This window comes from Rhamphochromis sp. 'chilingali', assembly GCF_963969265.1.
Source record: "Rhamphochromis sp. 'chilingali' genome assembly, chromosome: 21".
Lineage (NCBI taxonomy): Eukaryota > Metazoa > Chordata > Actinopteri > Cichliformes > Cichlidae > Rhamphochromis > Rhamphochromis sp. 'chilingali'.
In genome coordinates this window covers 31,467,471-31,487,640 of record NC_137949.1, presented here as the reverse complement: position 1 = coordinate 31,487,640, position 20,170 = coordinate 31,467,471, and the positions used below count along the sequence as shown (strand labels likewise).

Genomic DNA, 20,170 nt, shown 5'->3' with positions numbered 1-20,170 from the left:
GGGTGAGCTGATGCCAAAGAGCTTTCTCCCAAACCTTCTCTGAATCTTTTAGATCTTCACTGGCAAACTTGCAACAGACCTATACGTGTGCCTTCATTAACACAAGGACCTTGTTGACACTTCGAGATTACAGTTCATTGTGATGTAGTGTTATAACAAAAATGTTCTTGGTGATTTGTGGTCCCAACTGCCTCCAGATCATTAACAAGCTCCACCTGTGCAGTATGTATGTATGTATGTATATATATATATATATATATATATATATATATATATATATATATATATATATATATATATATATATATATATATATATATATATATGTATATGTATATATGTATATGTGTGTGTGTATATATATATATATATATATATATATATGTGTGTATATGTATATATGCATTTGATTGCATGGTAAAAAACCTACCTGCAGAGTCCAGCCTTATTTGAGGTTTGCATGACATCACTGTTGTAGATTGTTTTGTTCCTCCCCTTAAATAAGGCCCATTAAGTTTTGTTGCAGTGAAAGTGCTGAGGGCAATGTTGTAGTGCCCTTTTAAAGCCATGCACACCATTGTTTGTGCCCCTCTCACCAAGTGATTAAGCAGTGCCGAGGGAGGCATTAGGAAATGTGCTCTTCTCATGCAACCTAGTACCACCTTATGCTGTGATCCGTCACAGGGGCTTTTGGCGTGGCATAGGTTGGCCTGAAATGAGGATAGGGCAAGTGTCAGTGACGTCAAGCTGGCTGGAAAAAGGCATTTCAATTTCTCTTCTGCACGCATGCAGTCAATATGCTCCCAAGCAGGAGGGAGTAAAAAAAAAAAAACCTCTGGAAAAAAGTGTTGCTTCTTTTAAATGCTTGAGCAAAGGGAATATATTCTAAGAAAATCCTGTTTAAGATGGCAAGCTCCAATGAGTGACAGTTAATGGTTTGGGCAAGTAGAAATAGCCACTGCTGTGTGGGAACGAGTTTGATTGTGTGTATACGTGCATGTGGGCGTGTATGGACTTGTGTACTTTGGCTGGTTGAAGTAATACATCTTTGTTTCAAAAATATGTCACGATATTTATATTTCATGAAACAGAGGCCTTTGGAGAGTCTCCTTTGTCACTGTTGGCTTGCTTCAGAGTGTCCTTAGTAAGCATTAGCATTCTTGGACTTTCCCGTTCCCAGAAAGCTACATTTTTTCAGAATGAGATTCTTAAAGGCCTCTTTCCTTGTACTCTCTGTTCCCAAGCCTCACTTTAGTTAGGAAGAAGTAAATGGCATTGAGTTTTTTTTACTTGATCCACCTGAGCTACGAGGAATTTAAAAAGCCCTTTGTGCTCCTCCATTGTGTTTATAGTCTCCCCCTTCTTTTCTCACCGTGTCTTTCTTAAAGAGGTTGGTCTTTGCTTTGCTGCACTTTTAGGCCAACTTTTGCACTCTTTTGGGATCAAATGAGCTCAACAACAGAAATCAGTGCAGTTGGATATGAAACACATCTCCTGTCAGCTTTAAAGCTGACAGGAGATGTAGATGTTGTTACTGTTCAAAGAATAACTGACTCAGGCTCAAACATACGAACAATATCACGAGGTCTAATAACAAACACATATTGAACGCTAACTTCTCAGGAAGTCTTTTATATTCACCAGTGTTTTGAAGTTTTGTGCCTGTGTGTGGTTTTTTTATGGTTATGGATTGTGCTGTGAAAAGCAATATTAATTTGAATGTTCACAATCATTCCTCTACCTCAATATGACTTTGTCCCCCCCCCACTTTTTTTTTTTTTTACTTCTAGTATGGCGATGTTTTGAATGTGATCATGTCGAGTAAGAAGAAAGGAAGTGCTGTTGCAGAATTTGCAACTGTGAGAGCTGCTGTAAGTACCTTAACTCCTGAATAAAAACCTCAGAAACCGTTTTCTTCAACATTCATTTGCCTCAAAATTCCAGGTCACCCGATGAGTTTGATTATTACTCAGAGTGATAGCTGTCATAGACTTCCGTGCCTGGGGACGGTCTGTGTGAGTGAAACTGATATTTTAGTCATTCTGTACCGCAGAAGTCCCGATGCTGATGGAAACCATTGGACGGACGGAACTGAGCCGTCTTATTGTTCCCCACTGTCTGGTTCCTCAGGCTCTTTGTCATCATGATGTACTTTTTTTGTTGTTGTGGTTTCCTTACCGCAACATGTGTTTCGCCTGCAGAAAATATGCCTGCCAGTCTACTGGGATCTAGGTACAGGTTCTGTTGTCTCACCCTGCCCATCTTCATGCCCCAGCTCCGGTGTTGGCCCACCTTTATTTAGGTGTTATGTGAACTGAACAAATACCTAGGTCCCACTCTGTACAAGGAGAAAGTGTTTTCGCCTTAATAATACTGGTAGATGACTCATTTGAATACCCACTCTCACATTTTGTTTTTTGTTTTTTTTAGGAGCTGGCTGTAAAGAATGAAAGTGGCGTAGCTGCAAATCCCCTGAAGATTTCCTGGCTTGAAGGACAGCCTGAGGTTTTTGCCGCAGCTTCTCATTCTGGGCAGTTCATGCCTTCACAGGTACCGGTATAACATTAAAATGCGCTGTTGTAATTCCCCTCCTCTCTCATAAAGCGTGTCAGCCCCATGTTATAAAATCCTCCGGCTACATTGCTTCCAGCACAAATACTCTTGCCTAAACACTGCCCCACAAAGAGAGGTATGTAACGTTCAGAGCTTTTATTTTCGTATCAGTGGTGCAGATATTTCCCCGGTGCTTGCACTCCCATTCGTCTGACCTAGAACAATGTGTTTGGTTAAATGGTCCTCGGTTTATTTGTGGTGAGGTGCTGGCCCGGCACTGGCCCAGAGCCCCTCGTTGGCTGATCATTAATGGAAATGACCTGGCAGACCCCAGGATTGCTGCATTTCGTGTAGCAGTATGCAATAATGGTAGTCTGGCACGTGAGAAAGTAAAAATGGATATTTTGGTGCCAAGTGATTACATTTTTTCTTCTTCTTATTAATTACTTTTAGATTTTGGCCTTTTTCATTAAGTCAAAAACCTTCTGATCATCTTAATATAACATTTTTTTTTTAATTTGAAGAATTAACCACCTATGGACCACAGTTTGCTACATAAAACTGCTGAACTGGGTTTCACCTCTCATGCTAGTGTGGGGTCTACGACCCCCTACACAGCGTTAGTATCTGTGACTGAGTCTGCACACTGGGACTTGTCACACTAATCTCTTTAAATGTTATTATGGTAAACCGGTTTGCATTGCAGATATTCAAAGATGATTGCTTTAGCCTTTTTTCTTCTGTAACTCTGACTGGAAACATTACTATGCTAGAATTATTTTCAAATTAGCCTTCACTGAGAATACTTCTTGCTAAAGAGGTCCAACATGACATAATAGATAAACCATGGCAGATATTAGTGGTGTTGATCCACACCTATCCACGGGTCAGTGGATGTGAATGTTCTTTTCAGATTCTTATCTGGGATCTACAAATCTGATCCCTCTCCTGTAGCCGACCCCTTCATAGTGTCCCAACATTATCCAGCTGCAATCACATATGAGCAAAGTGAGGACTTGGTTCTTTAACCTCATCAATCTAAACACAGCTCACAGAGTCAGCGTCTCGCCACAGGGAGCTCAGATACACGGATGACTTCACCCTTAACTTTAGTTCCATCTCTGCTGGGCTTAATAAATGAATTTGAGGCCAGTATGAGGAGCCTAATGGAGTAAAGGGAGGGGCAAATTCCCCAAGAAGACCCCCTCAGGGTACAGAGACTTTGATCTATCTCATGGTGTGTTAAATTTTTAACTTCTCTCACAGAGAGGAGTGTTGATCTTTTGGCTCTGTTTTTGTTGTAGATATGACATGATTTATAACTGGACCTACTGCATTCACCCAGTTTTTCTCACCATGGATATTAATTTCAAAATAGGGGAGGGCCGTGTCTTTCGCACCATGTGGAATTGCTCCCCACGCTCTTGGCTAAATTCAGACCCTTCATTTGGGAAAAGAATCCAGTTTCTTTTCCTGATCGTCCACTTTTGCGTGTGTACCCGTTAACATTACTGATATGACAAATACGTCGTAGTGACAGGCTGAAAAATGGAGAGGTCGAGAAAACGAACCTTTAAATTTTCCCAGAAGTCCAAATGTTTCTTTTAGTACATGGTTCAAAATCTCAGTGAATGCTAAAAGAACCTATTATCCATTGCTAAACATTTCAGTGCAGTCCTATCCGAGAGCGGCAAATAGTTGCATCTGAAAAAGGGATTTCACATGGATAGTTTATCTTAACAAACTCTCGGATGTGGAATCCCCATCTATCTGTCTGCTTTGTTTTTGCCAGACCTGACGTTCATGCCTCCAGAGATATGATGCCATCATTAATCATTGTGTCTTGATTCATGGTTTATTGCTCAGTTTAGCATACCGTATTATTTAAAACGATTCTATTGTAAGGGTTTTAAATTTGAGCCTTCTATGCCTGCTTCTTCCATCAAGAGCCAGGGAATCATTGCAGGGTTGTCACGGCATAAACCAGATGCAGTAGATCAGCTATTCTGGGATTGTTTTTCCAGCCTGCTGGTTTGCTAGTGCTTTAAAAGTGCGTTATCACCTAAAATAGTCCTTGTGTCTGGAAGAGATGCATTGGATGTGGCCTTGCTGTTGGCATATTCAGTGCTGGCCTGAAACCTGCTCTTAATGGAGATGATAGCTGTTTAGGAACAGCTTTCTGTTTATTGCAATGACCAGACTTAAAAGCTGAATATTTCTTTTTTTTTTTTCTTTGGTTTTGTTCTATTTCACATTTTTGTTAGTAGCAAAAGTAAAAAGGAAACGAGCAGTGAAAATACATGAGACTGAAGGATGATTGGCCACTCACGAAACGGAGGATGGGAGATGTTTTAAAAAAAGATGTGCTGGTTTAGAATACATAGAAATCTATGCCTAAATGCATTTAGCTCATCATGCATATCATGAGAGGGAAGAGCTGTTTTAAATTTGCTTGATCCTCTTTGCAGCTTGATAATATTTTCTGTCTTGATACACGATACCGACAGCATAAACAAAAAAAACTGTTGGTTTTATGAAATCCCCTTTCATGTGTAAATACAAAAAAACAAACCAGACCAAAACAAAGACATGTAGCATTAGATTTCACTGGGAAGCACAATTACAGGCGCAGCACTCTTGTCCTATTTGCCAATACAGTATTTTTAATGTTTAAGTTGGTAGCCGACAAAAAACACAGCTCGTACGAGCTGCTTTAGAGGAATGACAAGATTTTTTTTTTGTATTCTGCATGACAGCAAGTTTAGATTTTAAAACGGAGGGAAGTGATGCCAGATGTGATTGGGATACTTCACAGTTTGGCCAGTTTTTTGCAGAGCAGACAAGATAATTTGTCTTCCATCACAGACTCTTTCATCTCGCATTAGCCATGTGGCTGAACATTTGCTCAAGTTGTGTCCTTCACAGGACTTTCACACAGATGACAGACTGATAGAAAACCAAGGACACATGCATGCAGGAAAAATAAGATGCCAAGTATTATTTCTGATTTCTCTGATATTGCACAATTCTTCTTTCTCTTGTGAATAGATAAGGTTTTGATTGCTTAGGGAGTTATTGCATCGAGCAGGGCAACACAGTCAACACAGTGTAAATCTCTGTCAGTGAATAGCTCATTCTCCTGCTTATCCTGAAGTTTACTAACGGACTCTGGTTAGCTATTGATAGCCACCTCTTTGTGCTTTAGCTGTGCTTCAAAGTCCACTTTACTCCAGTGCAGCATTCATGCCTCTACTGTGCATGAAATTCTGCCGTGCGTGTCTAATTTTGGCCACCTCTACATAATATTATTGTGTTGCGGAGTCCTATATAAGCTGTAGTTTCTCTAGAAAAAATGATACAAACACATAAAACAATGTGTAAAATAAAGAAAAAAGCAATCTCATCATACGAGTATTTGATGTTTTTATTTGCTTTGCACAAAAAATACATAAAAACTATTTTTTCTTCAGAAGGAAAAAAACATTCACAATGTGTTATTGGCAGAAGTCTACAAGAAACGGATATATAAATGTTCCCACAAACAGTGCTGTTTCTGTTTTGGACTGTTTGCATAGAATTCAAAATTTATTGCTTGAAGAACTTATTTTGGTTTCTAGATTTTGTACCATGACCCGTGGCGCTCTTAGGAATTTGACTTCTTCTGGGTTTTGTGCCACATCCCATCCCGATAACTCCCCAACAAAGCCGGAGTGAGGCTCGTCTCGACGTCTCCTCTGTAGGTTTGAGGAAAACGTATGGACGAGTGTTTCACGCGTGTTTCACGTGTGCTTCCCTTTGCTCGTGTGCCAGTGTGTGAGATACAGCATGCATTTTTGCGTGTTGGGTGTATTTGGGTAGAAGGTAGTGTTTAAAGCCTCATCAGAACTTTTGCTACAGTAATGATGTTTCTGGTCCTCCTTCTCCCTCAACACCCCCTGCATATGTGGAAGTATCAAGTTACCCTTTACCACTTTTCTTCTCGTGCACTGCTCACCAGAGCATTGAACGCTGATTTGCAGCTAAGAAAACAGCCTGCTTTGGCTTCTTTTTTTTTTCATTTTTCTTCTGAGGTCTTGGACCTGTGGCCTGGCTTGGTCGGTAGCCCAAACTGCCACCACTGGCTGGCTTTTATTGGAAGCAGGACTAAGTGTTTGTTTTCACTGCCTTGTTGGGAATGAGAGATGGGGGGTACCTTGGTCTACCATTGAGTGGGGCCTCTCAGATGCGTGCGGAGTAAAATTTGCCCTCTGCACACAACAGATTGGCAAGCACGCCAAGGCATCGCAGCTCCAAGGACCTTGGATTCCAGTCGTTGCGTTTCTTTTCTTAAACACAACAATCTTAAGTCTTAACAGCCGTCGTCAGTGCCGTGATGTGTGGTTTGAAGAATTAAAATAGCTAAGGGGAAATGTGAAAAGGTTGAAAATGTCAAGCTCTTAGTTTAACATGAGACAAAGTTTAATTATTAACTTAAACACTGGATCTGCCTCTGCAAAGGGTGATTGCTTGGAGAACATTAACTTTGTTTATGTGCCCCCTTTTCAAACAGAATCACGCATACTTTTTAGTAAACGCTGTGGATCACAGTGCTCTAGGAGCATATCCTGTGCCTTTACAAAGTGTACAGTGTTCATCTGTGGTTTATTATTCATTGTTTGAGATTCTGCATTCCAAAAAAGCAGATATCTTTAGATTTATCCGAACATAATGAACAAAACAATATCCAAATGTGATGATTTCGTCTCCGATCAGATGAGGCCCTTATTGCTCTCTATATTCCAAACCTTTAGTAAAGCCTCTCCGAGACATTTGGCTAATCTCTGGTTTATTTGTGCAGTTTGTCCATCACCTGAAGGACATCGTCAAGGATCGAAGGACCCAGGTCGAGGCTGAATGAAAAGCCACTGTCCTCATCCTTTTGTTGTCCCGTAGTTTTGTCACAGGTCTCATTAAAGTCTTCATCCCCATCTGAACCTGTGCTGCCCCATCTGGAGCTATGAGTCTGATTGGAAGAAGTATTATTCCCTCTTTGGTACCCATCCTCTTTTTCAGCATCTACATTTCCTTTCTCGCTGTCCAGCAGGGGCAGAGAACTGCATTTCTTCCTTTTCTGGGAGTTATTGTGCTGGTGGTCCACAGACAAGTCAGGGGTCTTTTTGCTCTCAGTCTCGTCCAGATTCAGACGAGGCGGCTTTGGAGGCGGTGAGCAGGCCAGAAAGACGTTCTGCTCACTTCGGGAACTTTGTAAAAGCAGGTTGTGACTCAGCTTTAGAAAAGACAGATCTCCAAAGCTGTCGGCATTGTTTCCAATATGAGTGATGTGGCGGAAATCGGCGAGCGGTAGGCTGATCATGTTGACAGACAGAACCTCCTTCCTCTTGGAATTCCTGCTGGACCAGCGTCCAGAGGCTGGATTTCTGTGCAGCGATGCTCGGAGTGGCATCCTAGCAGATCTGGTTGAGATTTGCTTAAATGTTTCAGTTTAATCTTTTTTGTTTTTAATGTATCCTCAAAAGTCTTTGTAGTCTCTTTCTTCTTTGTTCAATTTGTTAGGAAGTTTTGATAATTAAAAGCATAACTCCATCTGCAACGAAACACAAAAAGAGAGTATTAACATTTTAACAAATAACAGTTTGATACCACATTTCCCGCAGCAGCATGTCATCCAGGTTCTCTCTTATTCATGCTAGAACATGAAGGAGATCTGTGCTTGTGTTTGTCGTGTTTTTCAAAACCAGATGTAAGGATTTGACTGTGTCTGTTAGCTTTTTTTAAATTCACATCCATTGTGCAGCGATTGCACCTGCTAGCCTTGATTTTCATTTAATGAAATGCAGCAATTATTTGGCAGCGCAGGGATGTTCAAACAATGCTTTGAACCTTTCATTTACAAATATTTACTTTTCAAATCCCCTCTTTTCCGATAAATGCAGGTGTGGTCTGCTGCACGTCTTCCAGAGGAAGTCTTCTAGTCCATTTAAGACTTCCAGTAAGAGAGTCAACAAAATAAATAAGAAAAAATGCCAGAGTGGTAATTGTTATCCTGTATGCGGTGCATTGTCTTCACTTTCTCACAACCTCTGTCAGAAATTATGATAATAACTTCACTTTAGAGCACATGTTTATAATTTCCTCAGAAGTCTAAATAACTGGGATACAATTAGTTTATTTTGCTGTGGTGTGAGAGGTATGCCCCGAGTCTGGATTTGAAAGTTATTTAAGATAAAATCAAATACAGCTATTCCATAAACAGCATCGCACTCTAGGCATTATCTTAGAGGATCAATCTGTTTTTAATGTCTTTTGGAGGATAATATAATCTTGAAATTTCATTTCCACCAACAAAACCTAAAACCTCTTGGTCACAATGACTCGAAAAAACAAAACAAGAAAGCGTTTTCACTTTCCGTGACCAGTAATGATTTTAGTGAGCGAGACAGAACTCAGTTCATCAACGCAGGCACGCCGATTAGATAATCTCCTCTGTGTCTGTGATTTTTAAGCCTCCCAACAGCTTTGCCCACAGTTAGATCTGTGTTCGTGACTTGAAACACTCACTCTGTAAATTTGTAAACCACAGGTTTTGTTGGCCTGTAAAGGTTTTATCGGCACTTTAGTAGCAGCGGGAGATTGGAGCGCGCGGACTCGACTGCATTCCTTTCCAGACATGTCAGTTTGGCCAAGGAGGAGTCGTTGGGATTTTAGCCATGAGTATCGTGTTCAGGAAACACTTCGTGGCCAAGTTAAAAACTAAAGAAGCTCATTAAAACACATTGGCCAAGAAACACGTTTTAAATGATGGTTCCGAACGCTCCATTAATTACACATCTCGAAGACTGATAAGGACTCAGTCTGCTGAAAACTTTAACCACAATTAAAATAACTGATGTTAAGATCTTTTTCCTGCCGTGCAGTTACTTTAGTGAGAACTATAACAATAATTAGACAAAAAAAGAAAAGATGTTAGTTTTTACCTGTCTTGCTGGGAAAATCAAGGATAATTGAATCCCACACACACGCACACCCGTCTCTGCCAGGAAGCTAGGCTGTGTGTACCTGCACACTCTCACAAACCTTCCTTTGACATGACGGGGCTTGTCAGCTGTTACAGACAAGATCTCATTGAACCACCTCGAGACACAGAAACAATGTGAGCTACAACAGTCTTTTCCTCATCGTAGAAGAAAAGCTAAAGAAAGTATTTATGTACCATTTCTTACCCTTCTCTGCTTCAACGAGTGTTTTAGATAATCCTTGCAGAAAGATCTTTTTGTGTCTGGCTGATGAAAGTTATCTTCCCCTAAGTGATAAGCCAGGTGAGGTCAAAGTATAAGATTGTTAAGAGATCCAGGTATTTCTTAGTTGACATCTGAAGTCATCCCACCTCCAGTCAGGAGATTATATCATCCTGTTTGCGGAGTGAGTTGGCCTTTTAGTCGTAGGTGTTACAGTAAGTCCTGCTGGTTGATTGGCTGCACCCATCACCTGCGGGTGAGTCGGCACAAAGCACGAGCTCCCGGTTTAATTCCCATGACATTGAGAAAGGCAGAAACTGCCGTGCACGACTTATTCTTAAAGCCGAATGGTGTGACTGAGAGAAAGGAAAGGGGCGACGTATAGTTTGAAGTTTGAAGAGGTTGGTCATGTACAACTGATTGTGTTTTAATAAGAGTGTGTGAGACTGTTATAGATTGTGTGCTTATCTGGGGAAAAAAGAGGAAGTCCTAGTAAGTGAGAAACCGGTCAGCCCTAATCTCTGTCTTATTGTCCCTCTATTCTGCTGATTTCCTGATTTCCTGTCTGTTGTTGAGTTGAGCCCACTCCAAAGACTCTTCTGCCTGAGTGGAGGCCTGTAGCTATTCTGTGTAATCAAAGCTCAGTATCCCACACAGACATGTATGAGCAGGCACGCTGGATTTCACAAGAGGGATCACTTGCTGCATTTCTAATTCTCACGCCTCCAGCGTGTTGTCTTTGCTATGGAATGCTATAGTAATGGATAACACAAAACTGTGTCAGAGCAGAAAACGTTTGTGCGCTCGCTGGAACGTGTTTGCGTAAAAAGGTTTAAAGCCTCAAAGTTTCAGTAACACTCACTGCTACGCACTTTGATTGTGAGCCTTTTTTTGGGACTATTATCTTCTGAACAGTTGCATCTACCTGCGTGGTGATGTTTTAAAGATAACATATTTCATAATGCTGAAATATTGCCATGTGTTGGAGAAAGCTGTAGATCTGTGTGCAGTATTTGTTTGTTTTTGCCTTCCTCCCCAACCCTAAACATGCCGGGCGTGAAGGACAAATCGTATTTTTTAAGCGCTCCTTTGAAATCGATCCAATAAACAACATACGTCCCGCCCTCATCCTCTCTGCTGCTCTGCAACTCAGGACCAGAACAGTCTGCAAGAGCAGACACAATTACTCACGCAAATGAAATTATCATAACATTTACCCAAGGCCGAAACAGAACATTTTTGAACATCCCTCTTCTGAGAAACCCCCTCATGCTAGAAGACAATCAGGGTGAAGAGCTAGTGTTATCTGTGGTATTTGGGTATGACCTCACAAGACCTGCTGTCTGACCAAGGTTGGGCTCAGTTTGTTAGCGGTGCTCTCATGCTATGTAGCCTCTGGGCTTATGCGTTTAGCCCGAACTGGATTTCTGCATAAGCCTCTTTTCTAAGGCCTGGCCATAGTGGGCAATGTGGTTTGATGCAGTTATGCCGGGCCTGAAATCTGGGATGCTGCATGTTTTTGTTGTTGCAGGATAAAAAGTGTTTCCAGATATTGCTTTGACTGGCGCAACGATTCCAAACTGAGGCTTTGGTGGATATTCTTTTGGCTCTTTGTTGTATGTACTTCAGCTTCCGCTGATCAAGGCCCTCAGACAGCCAGCATTTAGAATAGATTTACTGCAAGATTTGGCTTATTCTTTTATATGAAAAAGCTTTTTTGTTTTATTGGCAAATACTGGACATTGGGCTGTGATCAAATTCAGCGTGCAAAACATCAATGAATTAACCAGATTATTTAGCTTGTAAGACTTGTTAAAGTAGTCATTCCCACCTGTCTGTATTTTGTATAAACAGTTTCTAGTAGTTTTCCTTTTATCATTTCTGGTGGGAATGTTTAAATATGCATTTGTCATCATCTTCAGCATTGTTGTCGCTGTTCGTCTGCAAAGTTATGACTCAGTGATTAGCCGTCTGAAGGTTTTCCAACAGAAACTTGGCTGTGGGATTGCTAAGAGGAAGTGCAGACACTCGCTTGCATGATTCCAACATGACAGAGATCTGACACCGAAGCCCAGGTGTTACTTTACTGAATACCAAGCGCACACTCACCAACACATATGACGTAGCTAACAGTAGCTTCTAATCAACACAACAAAGTCACGTCAGGTCCAACACAGTAAGCGGATGGCTTGGCTGGGTAAAAACAAATATTCTCTGATGAGGTAATGCACTGCGGTGCCAAATGTCACAACACAATAAAACAGCTGGATTATTTACGTTTTGAGGTTTTACACCAAAGTTTGTCAGTCAGCGACAGAGACATTTAATGTTTTTGAGTTTTTCATTTGTGCGTGTGTCTGTCCCGGTATCATGATTGTCAAAGTCAAACGTGCTCAGAAAAATTGAAAAATAAAGTGAGTAGAATTTGGTCATCCAAGGTCACTGAGGCCTGATATTCTTCCCATTCTTGCAAACACAATATTTCAGGAGCACCACGAGGGAATTTCATCATAATCAGAATCTTTTACTGTCGTTATGCCAAAAACACAGAAAAATCATATGCTCTGCTATTCAGTGCAAGGAAAGCAATCTAACTATTCCCAAAAAATATAAACCATTTTAAAAGTGTTTCTGTTAACTGATACATGATAAACAACATAATATGTACGTGTATGTGTGCTCGAGTCATTATTAATAGCACAATTTTAAAATTTAAGGCAGTGCAACCTCATAAAAAGTTATTTGTTTGGGGTTTTTTTTGGCCATAAAGGAATAATTTTTACATTCATTATTACATAGTTTGCAGAAATATCTGATTGGTGGCATTTTATGTCTCAAGTCAAAGGTCAGCTTCACTATAACATAATGCTTTATGACACTTTTTTGCATATACCAACTCGGGAGCAGAAAATTTCACATTTGGTCAGACACAAAATTGCCTATTAACCTTTATTGCCCTAAAAAGCAGCCTCGCCTCTGTCAGTGCGCCCCAGGGTGGCTGTGGCTGCAATGTAGCTGCCATCACCAGTGTGTGAATGTGTGTGTGAATGTGTGGATGACTGGATGTGTAAAGCACTTTGGGGTCCTTAGGGACTAGTAAAGCGCTATACAAATACAGGCCATTTACCATAAAAAAAATTGTTGGACCTACACTACATACTGTATTACTTTATGAATATGGGCACACTGGGATGCATTCTGCAGTTTGATTGGTTAGTGGAAGCTTACACTCACAATGTGATAATGTAGGTTTGACTCGTGGCACTATTCTACATTCAAAAATGACCCGAGGATGTTTAACATATAGTATGGTGCTGCATTGTCTTTCATTCAGTTTCCTTTAACTCATTACCAGATCTTTTAATAAGGGAAAGCTATATTAGCATTACTATTATCATATTATGTAGTTTATGGTTGCAGTTTTGTGCTTTAAATAGTACTTTGCATTCTTTGTTACACAGAATATTGAAGACAAAATTGTTATGGATTTTTTGTGTAGTTATTGCAGGATTTATTCCAAAGAATTTCAAAACCCATAAATTTGGAGGTATCAGTAAAATCTGAGGAATGTTATTTCTCCTGACACTGACTGATTAGTAATTATTGAATGATGGCTGTGCGTTTTAGATTAAACTGTAGATTTGTAGAGTTAATGTAAACAATACATACTGAGATCAGTTTTACTGGTTTTGCTTACTTTACACATTAATTAGTGTAGATAAGGAACACATGCACAAACAAAGTAAACAGAAATCTGCAATTGTTGTGCCATTTTCTTTCTTTTTTTTTTCCTTGTGTAATACCTCGGCTCATTTTTTGACATCTCCAAGGTTCAGATGGTGTTCTTGCAGTGCCCTGGCCTCCTTTGTTTTAATAGCAAATCTGAGGGCTTTTCCAGGAAGGCTGGAATGTGAAAGACATAATTTTGCTTTTACAACAATGTATTCTTGGATATTACAGAAACCAAACCCCCACATTTCCCTATTCAAGGATCCCTGAGCTCATCCATCATAAAGAGAAATGCCAGGGCACCAGGAGTTCAGGTCTTTGCTGCCATTTGTCTTTTCACTGTTTATATCCTTTACTTTTACAGATTCCAAAGGCACTTTTCTGACTCCACCCTGCACGCTTCTATTCTGTTGAATACTGTGTATACCCATGAGCGTAGTTATATAGCTTATATGGGGTGTTTGAGTACAGCAAAGCTAATATGATTGAGCTGATGAGCTAATATAATTACAACTTTAGCATTTTAGCTTTCGTTGTATTTTTTTAAGTCCCAGAAATGATTTAGATGACAGACTGGAATTATTATCAAACATTATGAAACTTCGTTAGCTACCTGCATCCATATACTGGAAGGATGCAATGCACAAATACACATGCTCGCTAATTAGTGCTGATTAGCAGATTAAAAATATAGTCACCAAAACTGAGCCACACAGGTCTTGTATGGTCTCTGCCATAGCAGGCAGTAATAATTATTTGATAATTTCATTTAAAAAAAAAATGGCATAAACACCACAAACATAGTTGAGAAACCAGTTCAGTGACTTCAGTTAGCTTAGGTGAGCAGGGTCGTGTCCAGGATTTGTTTTGTAAATGGGGTGGCACAGGCGAATCAAGAACAAAAAGGTTTATTACTTAAAACGTGGTGCTGCACAGTGTCCAAAATATAGTAGAAAAAAGAGAGTATCCCAAGTTAGAAATACTTCAAATACAAGTATATTAAATTTGTACTTTAGTAAAGTACTTGAGTAAATCTACTTAGTTACATTTCTTATGGCTCTCTCAATACTCTCATGCAAAGATGTTGGACATTGTAAGACTGGCAGTACACTATGCCAATGACATTGGTATTGGGGGGCACCAGCATCCTGGTGCCACCCCATGCCCTGTTCTGGATACGCCCCTGCAGATGAGACCTGGTAGACAGCTCCTGTAGCTGTCAGTATACCTGGCAATGTGGAAATCAAAGCCGTACCCTTAATTTTAAGCCTCAACAGTATCCAAATGGACAAGTTATATAAAAAAACCAAAACAAAAAACACCCACAATACAGTTATGAAAGGTTCAACATTTGTCTTTCCATCATTATCGAGCAACAAACGTATTATTTATTTTCCTGTTCCAGGCCGCAAACATGTTTTTTAAAGCTATTACGTTGAACTCTATTGAAGCTGACTTGGTGTTGGTACCAGTCATTCCAGCAGCTATGTTTTTTTTTTTTGCAGTTTAATTTGGCTGCTTTGATCAGACGTACATTTTCTGTCAAATAAAGGAAGTTTGTGCATTGCATGAGAGGGGCTAAAAACAGGAAGTACATTTGGGTCTCGACCTCTGTGGTTTGTTTGTTCTTTACTTGCAAAAGCGGTGTAGTAGAACAAACCTTTGGGGTTTTATGTCTGCTGACTTCTGTAATGAATGTTGATTAATCCGCTACCATTTAGAAAGCTTAGGTTTTGTCTGCACGAGAATTTCACCTCGGCTCCAGTGATGCATCTGCAGTAAGGCTGCCTCTTTGTTTGTGTTAGCATGAGCGCTTGGGTACCTTCACATACACACACACGCCCAAACGATCTCTATACTGGTATTTGCCTTTCATAAATCACAGCTCGGTGACACACACACAAATACAGAAACACACACTACGCCACCACACGCCCGCCAGTTAAATAGTTCCTTGATTAACTTCACCGCAGTGGATCAGAGCACACATTTTAGCTGGGACCACAGAGCAGGCTTGTTAAAAAATCCATTCTTAAGCTTTGGAGGACTTTAAAGTCACCTCGGCACTGCATCCGTCTAGTTGAAGACATGTGATGCTTTATGGTGTTAATGAGTGATCCATTTATCAAATTTGAATTGGTGAGCCGTCAAGTTGCAAGGTTAAAAGCTGTTAAGCGTGAAATGGCAAGATTTTAACGGAAGCTGTTTTGAATAGATGTAGTTTCACTTTACTCGTGTCCGCGCTTGTCTGTCTCTATTAAATGTACAAACACCTTTTCAATCACTTGTCCTCACACGCTCGGCGATCTGACAACTTGTGCTGCGGCCACCTGCGCTCCTGCCATGCCTCCTGCCGTGTGTGGGAAGGACTTTTAAGAGCGTGTGTGTGCTGCTTGACTCACAGCACTTGTGGTGATCATGATGTCATTACTGGCCTGGGGTCAGGCTGGGGTGTGCTTTTTCGAGGCCTCGCCATGCGCTGATGTCACGTAGCTAATCCTCAGCTTGTTTATATGTATGCATGTGCGTGTGTGGTTGTGTGTTTTACTACTATTCCACCTCAGCGGTGGCCTTGAACCCTCCTGTCTTGGCTTTGTACAGTGGCCCATTGTTTGTGTTTTGTGGTTTCCCGCTCACCCCGGATCTTGGCGTTAAGGCACCAAACACCCACCCGCCCCTACACACACACTTGCAGACACACACAGACATAGACATGCACATATGTACCCACCAAGTGTTTAGTTACAGAGTGATGCACTGGCTAAATATGTATATTGTAAGTTAACACCCGAGGCAAGGAAACTTCCCTCATTCTGAGAAGAAATGCGTCACACTGCCCATAAAGCACCTGTTAATGCACAGAATTCCCCTACATCATTAGTGTCGTGCAGTCTGCCCATGATGCCATAATCATGCTGGGCTGAGAAAAAGGCAGACCAGTTCTAAAAGTTTTCCTGGTGCACTTCAGCATTGTGCCCAGTAGGGGGCGTAGCAGAGTATGGTTAGATTTGCTGTATAGGCAGGAGGATTTCCACAGCTTCTTGTATATTTGCTTGTGTTTTGTTTAATTTTAAGTTACAAGAGTTGTTTATTTACCTAATAGTGTTCGCGTGATATTTCATAGTTACGTGTCAGACGGGGGCTTGAGCTCACGTTATTGGAATGATAATAGCAGCTTTCCTCAATCCAGGGGTGGCGTAGGGGGGAGTGAGGGTAACGTCCCCCCTCACCGACCCTCTCTTTTTTTCTTCTTCCTCCACACTAGACCCTCTTTCTCCCCAGCACACGGATGCTGGAGTCCCTATGATATTTTCCAGATGCCTTAGCGAGTGCATCGACAAAACTTACCACTCATCAGATCACTCCCCGTCCTTAATGCACACGCTCACTCTCTCCTGCAGCTCACTGTCTTGTTAAAGAGACACTTCCTTGGCCCAGCAGACTTCCTTGATATAATCTGTTCAAAGAATGGCTTTCTTTGTGTACACGTGGTCTTCCTTCCTAATCAGTGATGGGATGATGGTCTCCATGAGTGCCTATGTTTGTGTTGCACATACAGTATAAGCACAATCCTGGTGAATTTTAAATTGAAGTTGTCAGATTAAAAATTTTTCTTAAAGTGTTTTCTCGTTTCATCACAGTCTGTTTCTTGTGTTTCGATCTTGGTTGACCGGTGTGTGGCATTGGTCATTGCACAGATGTTTGTGTGTGTGTGTGTGTGTGTGTGGGTGTGCAAGCCCTTTTGGGCTGTGTTCCACCCTGCTTGATTAGCCATTAGCCAGTGGCTGCCCTCTCTGATTTCCCCCCACAGTATGATAATCCGTCGCCATCATCATCCAAGCCAAAGCCCTGCCAGCAACTGCCAGGCCCAATTCCAGCCCACATTTTAGGTTTAATGACCTAAGGCAGTGGAATTACCCCATCACAGTTTCTCTGTGGGCTGCTGTCTCATGCATGTTCACCATGTTGTCATGCAAATGTTAACTGAGATGAGAGCATGTGTCCAAATCTGCCTCTCTGCGCCGCACTCAAAGGCCTGGTTGTGAAAGCAAACAGAAACTGGACATTGACTGCATTTTGGTTTTTTTGCGTGTGTGTGTGTGTGTCTGTGGTCAGCTTTGAATGAGCAACATGATGTTGCGTGTCTAACACAGTCATCTTTCCTCCACTGGAGGCTTTCTGTGTAGAGTTTACATGTTGTCGCCACGTACTCCAGCTTCCTAGGACATGCATGTTAGGTTAAGTGGTGATTCTAAATTGACCCTAATTGGTGTGAATCTGAGTGAATCTGATTGTGACTTGTTCTCTCTCTCTGTCTTTTTTCCTTGTGTTAGACTAACAAACTGTACCTCTCTTCTCGCCCATGTAACAGCTAGGATAGGGTCCAGCCGTCCCGCAGCCCTGAATTAGCCAAACGTTGGATGGCTGCCTTGAAGGACTGTTGTCATGATCTAAAAATCCAAGATGTTTGGCTTTTCTTACGACTCTGTCGCAGGATCACAGGATCGCTCCACAGATTTTACACTTCAAGTTCAGCTTACTTGTGAGGAGGACTGCACAGACATTTTTTTGTAGCTTTATACGTTTTTTTGACAATTCTGAGAAATAGAACTCTCAGTGATACAATCAGGATTATCACTGTTTAAGCTTGGACACCATACATTTATAACGGGAATGCTGCTCACTGATGAAAACGCTGCTGCTTATAAATAAAATTAAAGGGTTTTTGTGGCTTGAACCTTAAGTAGAACTAAAAGTTGATCTGTCATGAAATCTGATAGAAACTACTCTGTTGAATTGATTTTCTAAATCAACTGATTGTCTGGTCTATAAATAAATCTTCTTATGAATCTTGTTTTTGTAAGTCCTACTAGTCTGTGTAGCTCTGTTTCACATTATGATAATATCCACTTTTTTGTTATCACCCCTTTAGGCTTCCCTGTCCAATGAGCGTGACTACGAAAGCATTGTGATGATGAGGATGAGGCAGGCCGCCGAACGTCAGAAACTCATAGAACAAATGCAGAGGGAAGACGAGGAGGAAGCTGCCACGTCGTAGCACCACAGGACTCAGCTCGTTACCAGCACTGTGAGAAATATTAGATGTAATCCTGCATCAGGCTTTAGTTTCATAAAGCCTCTTATTTGTTTTTATTATTTTTTTGTATGTAATGTGATGTGTGGCAAAATAAACAATTTTCATAAACAAACAAAAAACAGTTTTTGTGTCATGGCCTTTCCTGAGAAGAGATGTGAGAACCAGCAGGGTTTGATGCACAGCTGGGTAGTGCCAGATAGTAGATACAAATTTGGAGATTTAAAATGATTTAGACTGGAATGCATCTTATGACTATGTAATTGCACTATGGTGTGTGCATTACAGGCCTCTGGGGATTGATTACTGGTCTATTGGTCTAAGCATCACTAAGTACTAATACATTTCTAGGTATTTTTTTTGACAGAAAGTCTTTATTTATAGTGTTGTAATATTTTATTATCCTTTTCTTTATCCAGGTGAAAGTCTAATTAAGATTTAAATCTCATTTCCTAGAGAGAGCAGGCCATCATGGCAACAAAAGTTACAACAAATACAACACAAGTTCAAACCAAATACAACATTTCATAGAAACAAGTGAGCACAAAATATGCAACAGCAGATCATAAAAACAGTCACACTGACTAAAAGAGTTATTCTCTCTGTCCTCTCCCTCCTTCCTGGAAACAGGGGCGGCATATTTAAAAGCTTTTTTCCCAGTTGTCTTCTGATTTTTGTTACAGTCATTTGTATGACATTGTGAGAGCGAGGCTATATTGGATGTGGCTTTTACACATATAAACACACAGATAAGAGGGAACCAGCCCAAGGAGAGATTTATAGATAAAAACCAACCAATGAGAAAGTGGAGATCTACAGAGATGGTCAGGATTTCAAGAGCCAGTAATAAAACGTAAAACACAATGGTAGACAATATCTAAGCTTTTTAGATAGTGGGCAGGTGCATTCATAAAAAGCAGGTCACCACAATCCAATAAAGGTAAAAAAAAAAAAAAAGTTGCATAAAACAAGTGTTTCATTTACTTGGAGAGAGAAACAACTGATTTTTTTTAAAAGGTAACATAATTTCAACTTGGACACAAGCCTTTCAATGTGAGTTTAAAATGACAAATTCTGATCTATAATGATACTTAGATACTTATAAGATGTGACCATTTCTATTTAGGTCCATTAAATGGTTTTAATCTCAGGAAACGTTAATAACAACTAACATGAAGTTGGATTTCTCTGCATTTAAAACGAACTTAGGTTGAGTTAAACGGAACTGAACAAAATCAAAGCCATACTGCAGAAATTTAAGGAGTTGTGCTGCTGATGGAGATGAAGAATAGATAACTGTATCATCTGCAAAAAGATGAAATTGAATGTTTGATAAATTTTCAGAAAGGTTATTTATATAAAGAGAAAAAAGTAATGGCCCTAATATGGAGCCCTGAGGAACTCCTTTGGATACTGGGCAAAAAGAGGGAGAACACCCAGCAATGTGGACACATTGTGTTCTAGCTGACAAGTAATTTGAAGACCAACTTACAACATTTACAGACAGACCAAAAATCTTTAGTCTGTTTACTAAAATGACTCGGTCAACTGTGTCGAA

General features: G+C 40.5%; 2 protein-coding genes across 4 annotated transcripts in view; one reads left to right on the top strand and one right to left on the bottom strand.

Moving 5' to 3' along the window:
• Window positions 1-18,723, top strand: part of dnajc17 (DnaJ (Hsp40) homolog, subfamily C, member 17) — a 35,215-nt gene extending 16,492 nt beyond the window's left edge. Inside the window, exons 9-11 of the mRNA XM_080871476.1 lie at window positions 1,791-1,871; window positions 2,431-2,550; window positions 18,451-18,723. Of these exons, the coding sequence (XP_080727602.1) occupies window positions 1,791-1,871; window positions 2,431-2,550; window positions 18,451-18,576 (327 nt within the window). The 3' untranslated portion in view covers window positions 18,577-18,723. The remainder of the gene's footprint in view (window positions 1-1,790; window positions 1,872-2,430; window positions 2,551-18,450) is intronic.
• On the bottom strand, window positions 4,332-18,440 carry LOC308389884 (cdc42 effector protein 3). Of its 3 annotated transcripts, XM_080871478.1 has the most exons (3): window positions 9,774-18,440; window positions 9,528-9,684; window positions 4,332-8,137 (listed from the first exon to the last, which is right to left on the bottom strand). In XM_080871478.1, the coding sequence occupies exon 3, from the start codon at window positions 7,994-7,996 to the stop codon at window positions 7,379-7,381; it is 618 nt and encodes a 205-aa protein (XP_080727604.1). In that variant the 5' UTR covers window positions 7,997-8,137; window positions 9,528-9,684; window positions 9,774-18,440; the 3' UTR covers window positions 4,332-7,378. The 3 variants fall into 3 exon arrangements, with proteins under 3 accessions (XP_080727604.1, XP_080727603.1, XP_080727605.1); XM_080871477.1 differs by having other exon boundaries at window positions 9,528-18,440; XM_080871479.1 differs by lacking the exon at window positions 9,528-9,684.
• Window positions 18,724-20,170: the final 1,447 nt, after the last annotated feature.

Excerpts from the sequence above, each read along its gene's own strand:
- LOC308389884 (XM_080871477.1), bottom strand. The coding sequence starts at position 7,996 with ATGCCACTCCGAGCATCGCTGCACAGAAATCCAGCCTCTGGACGCTGG.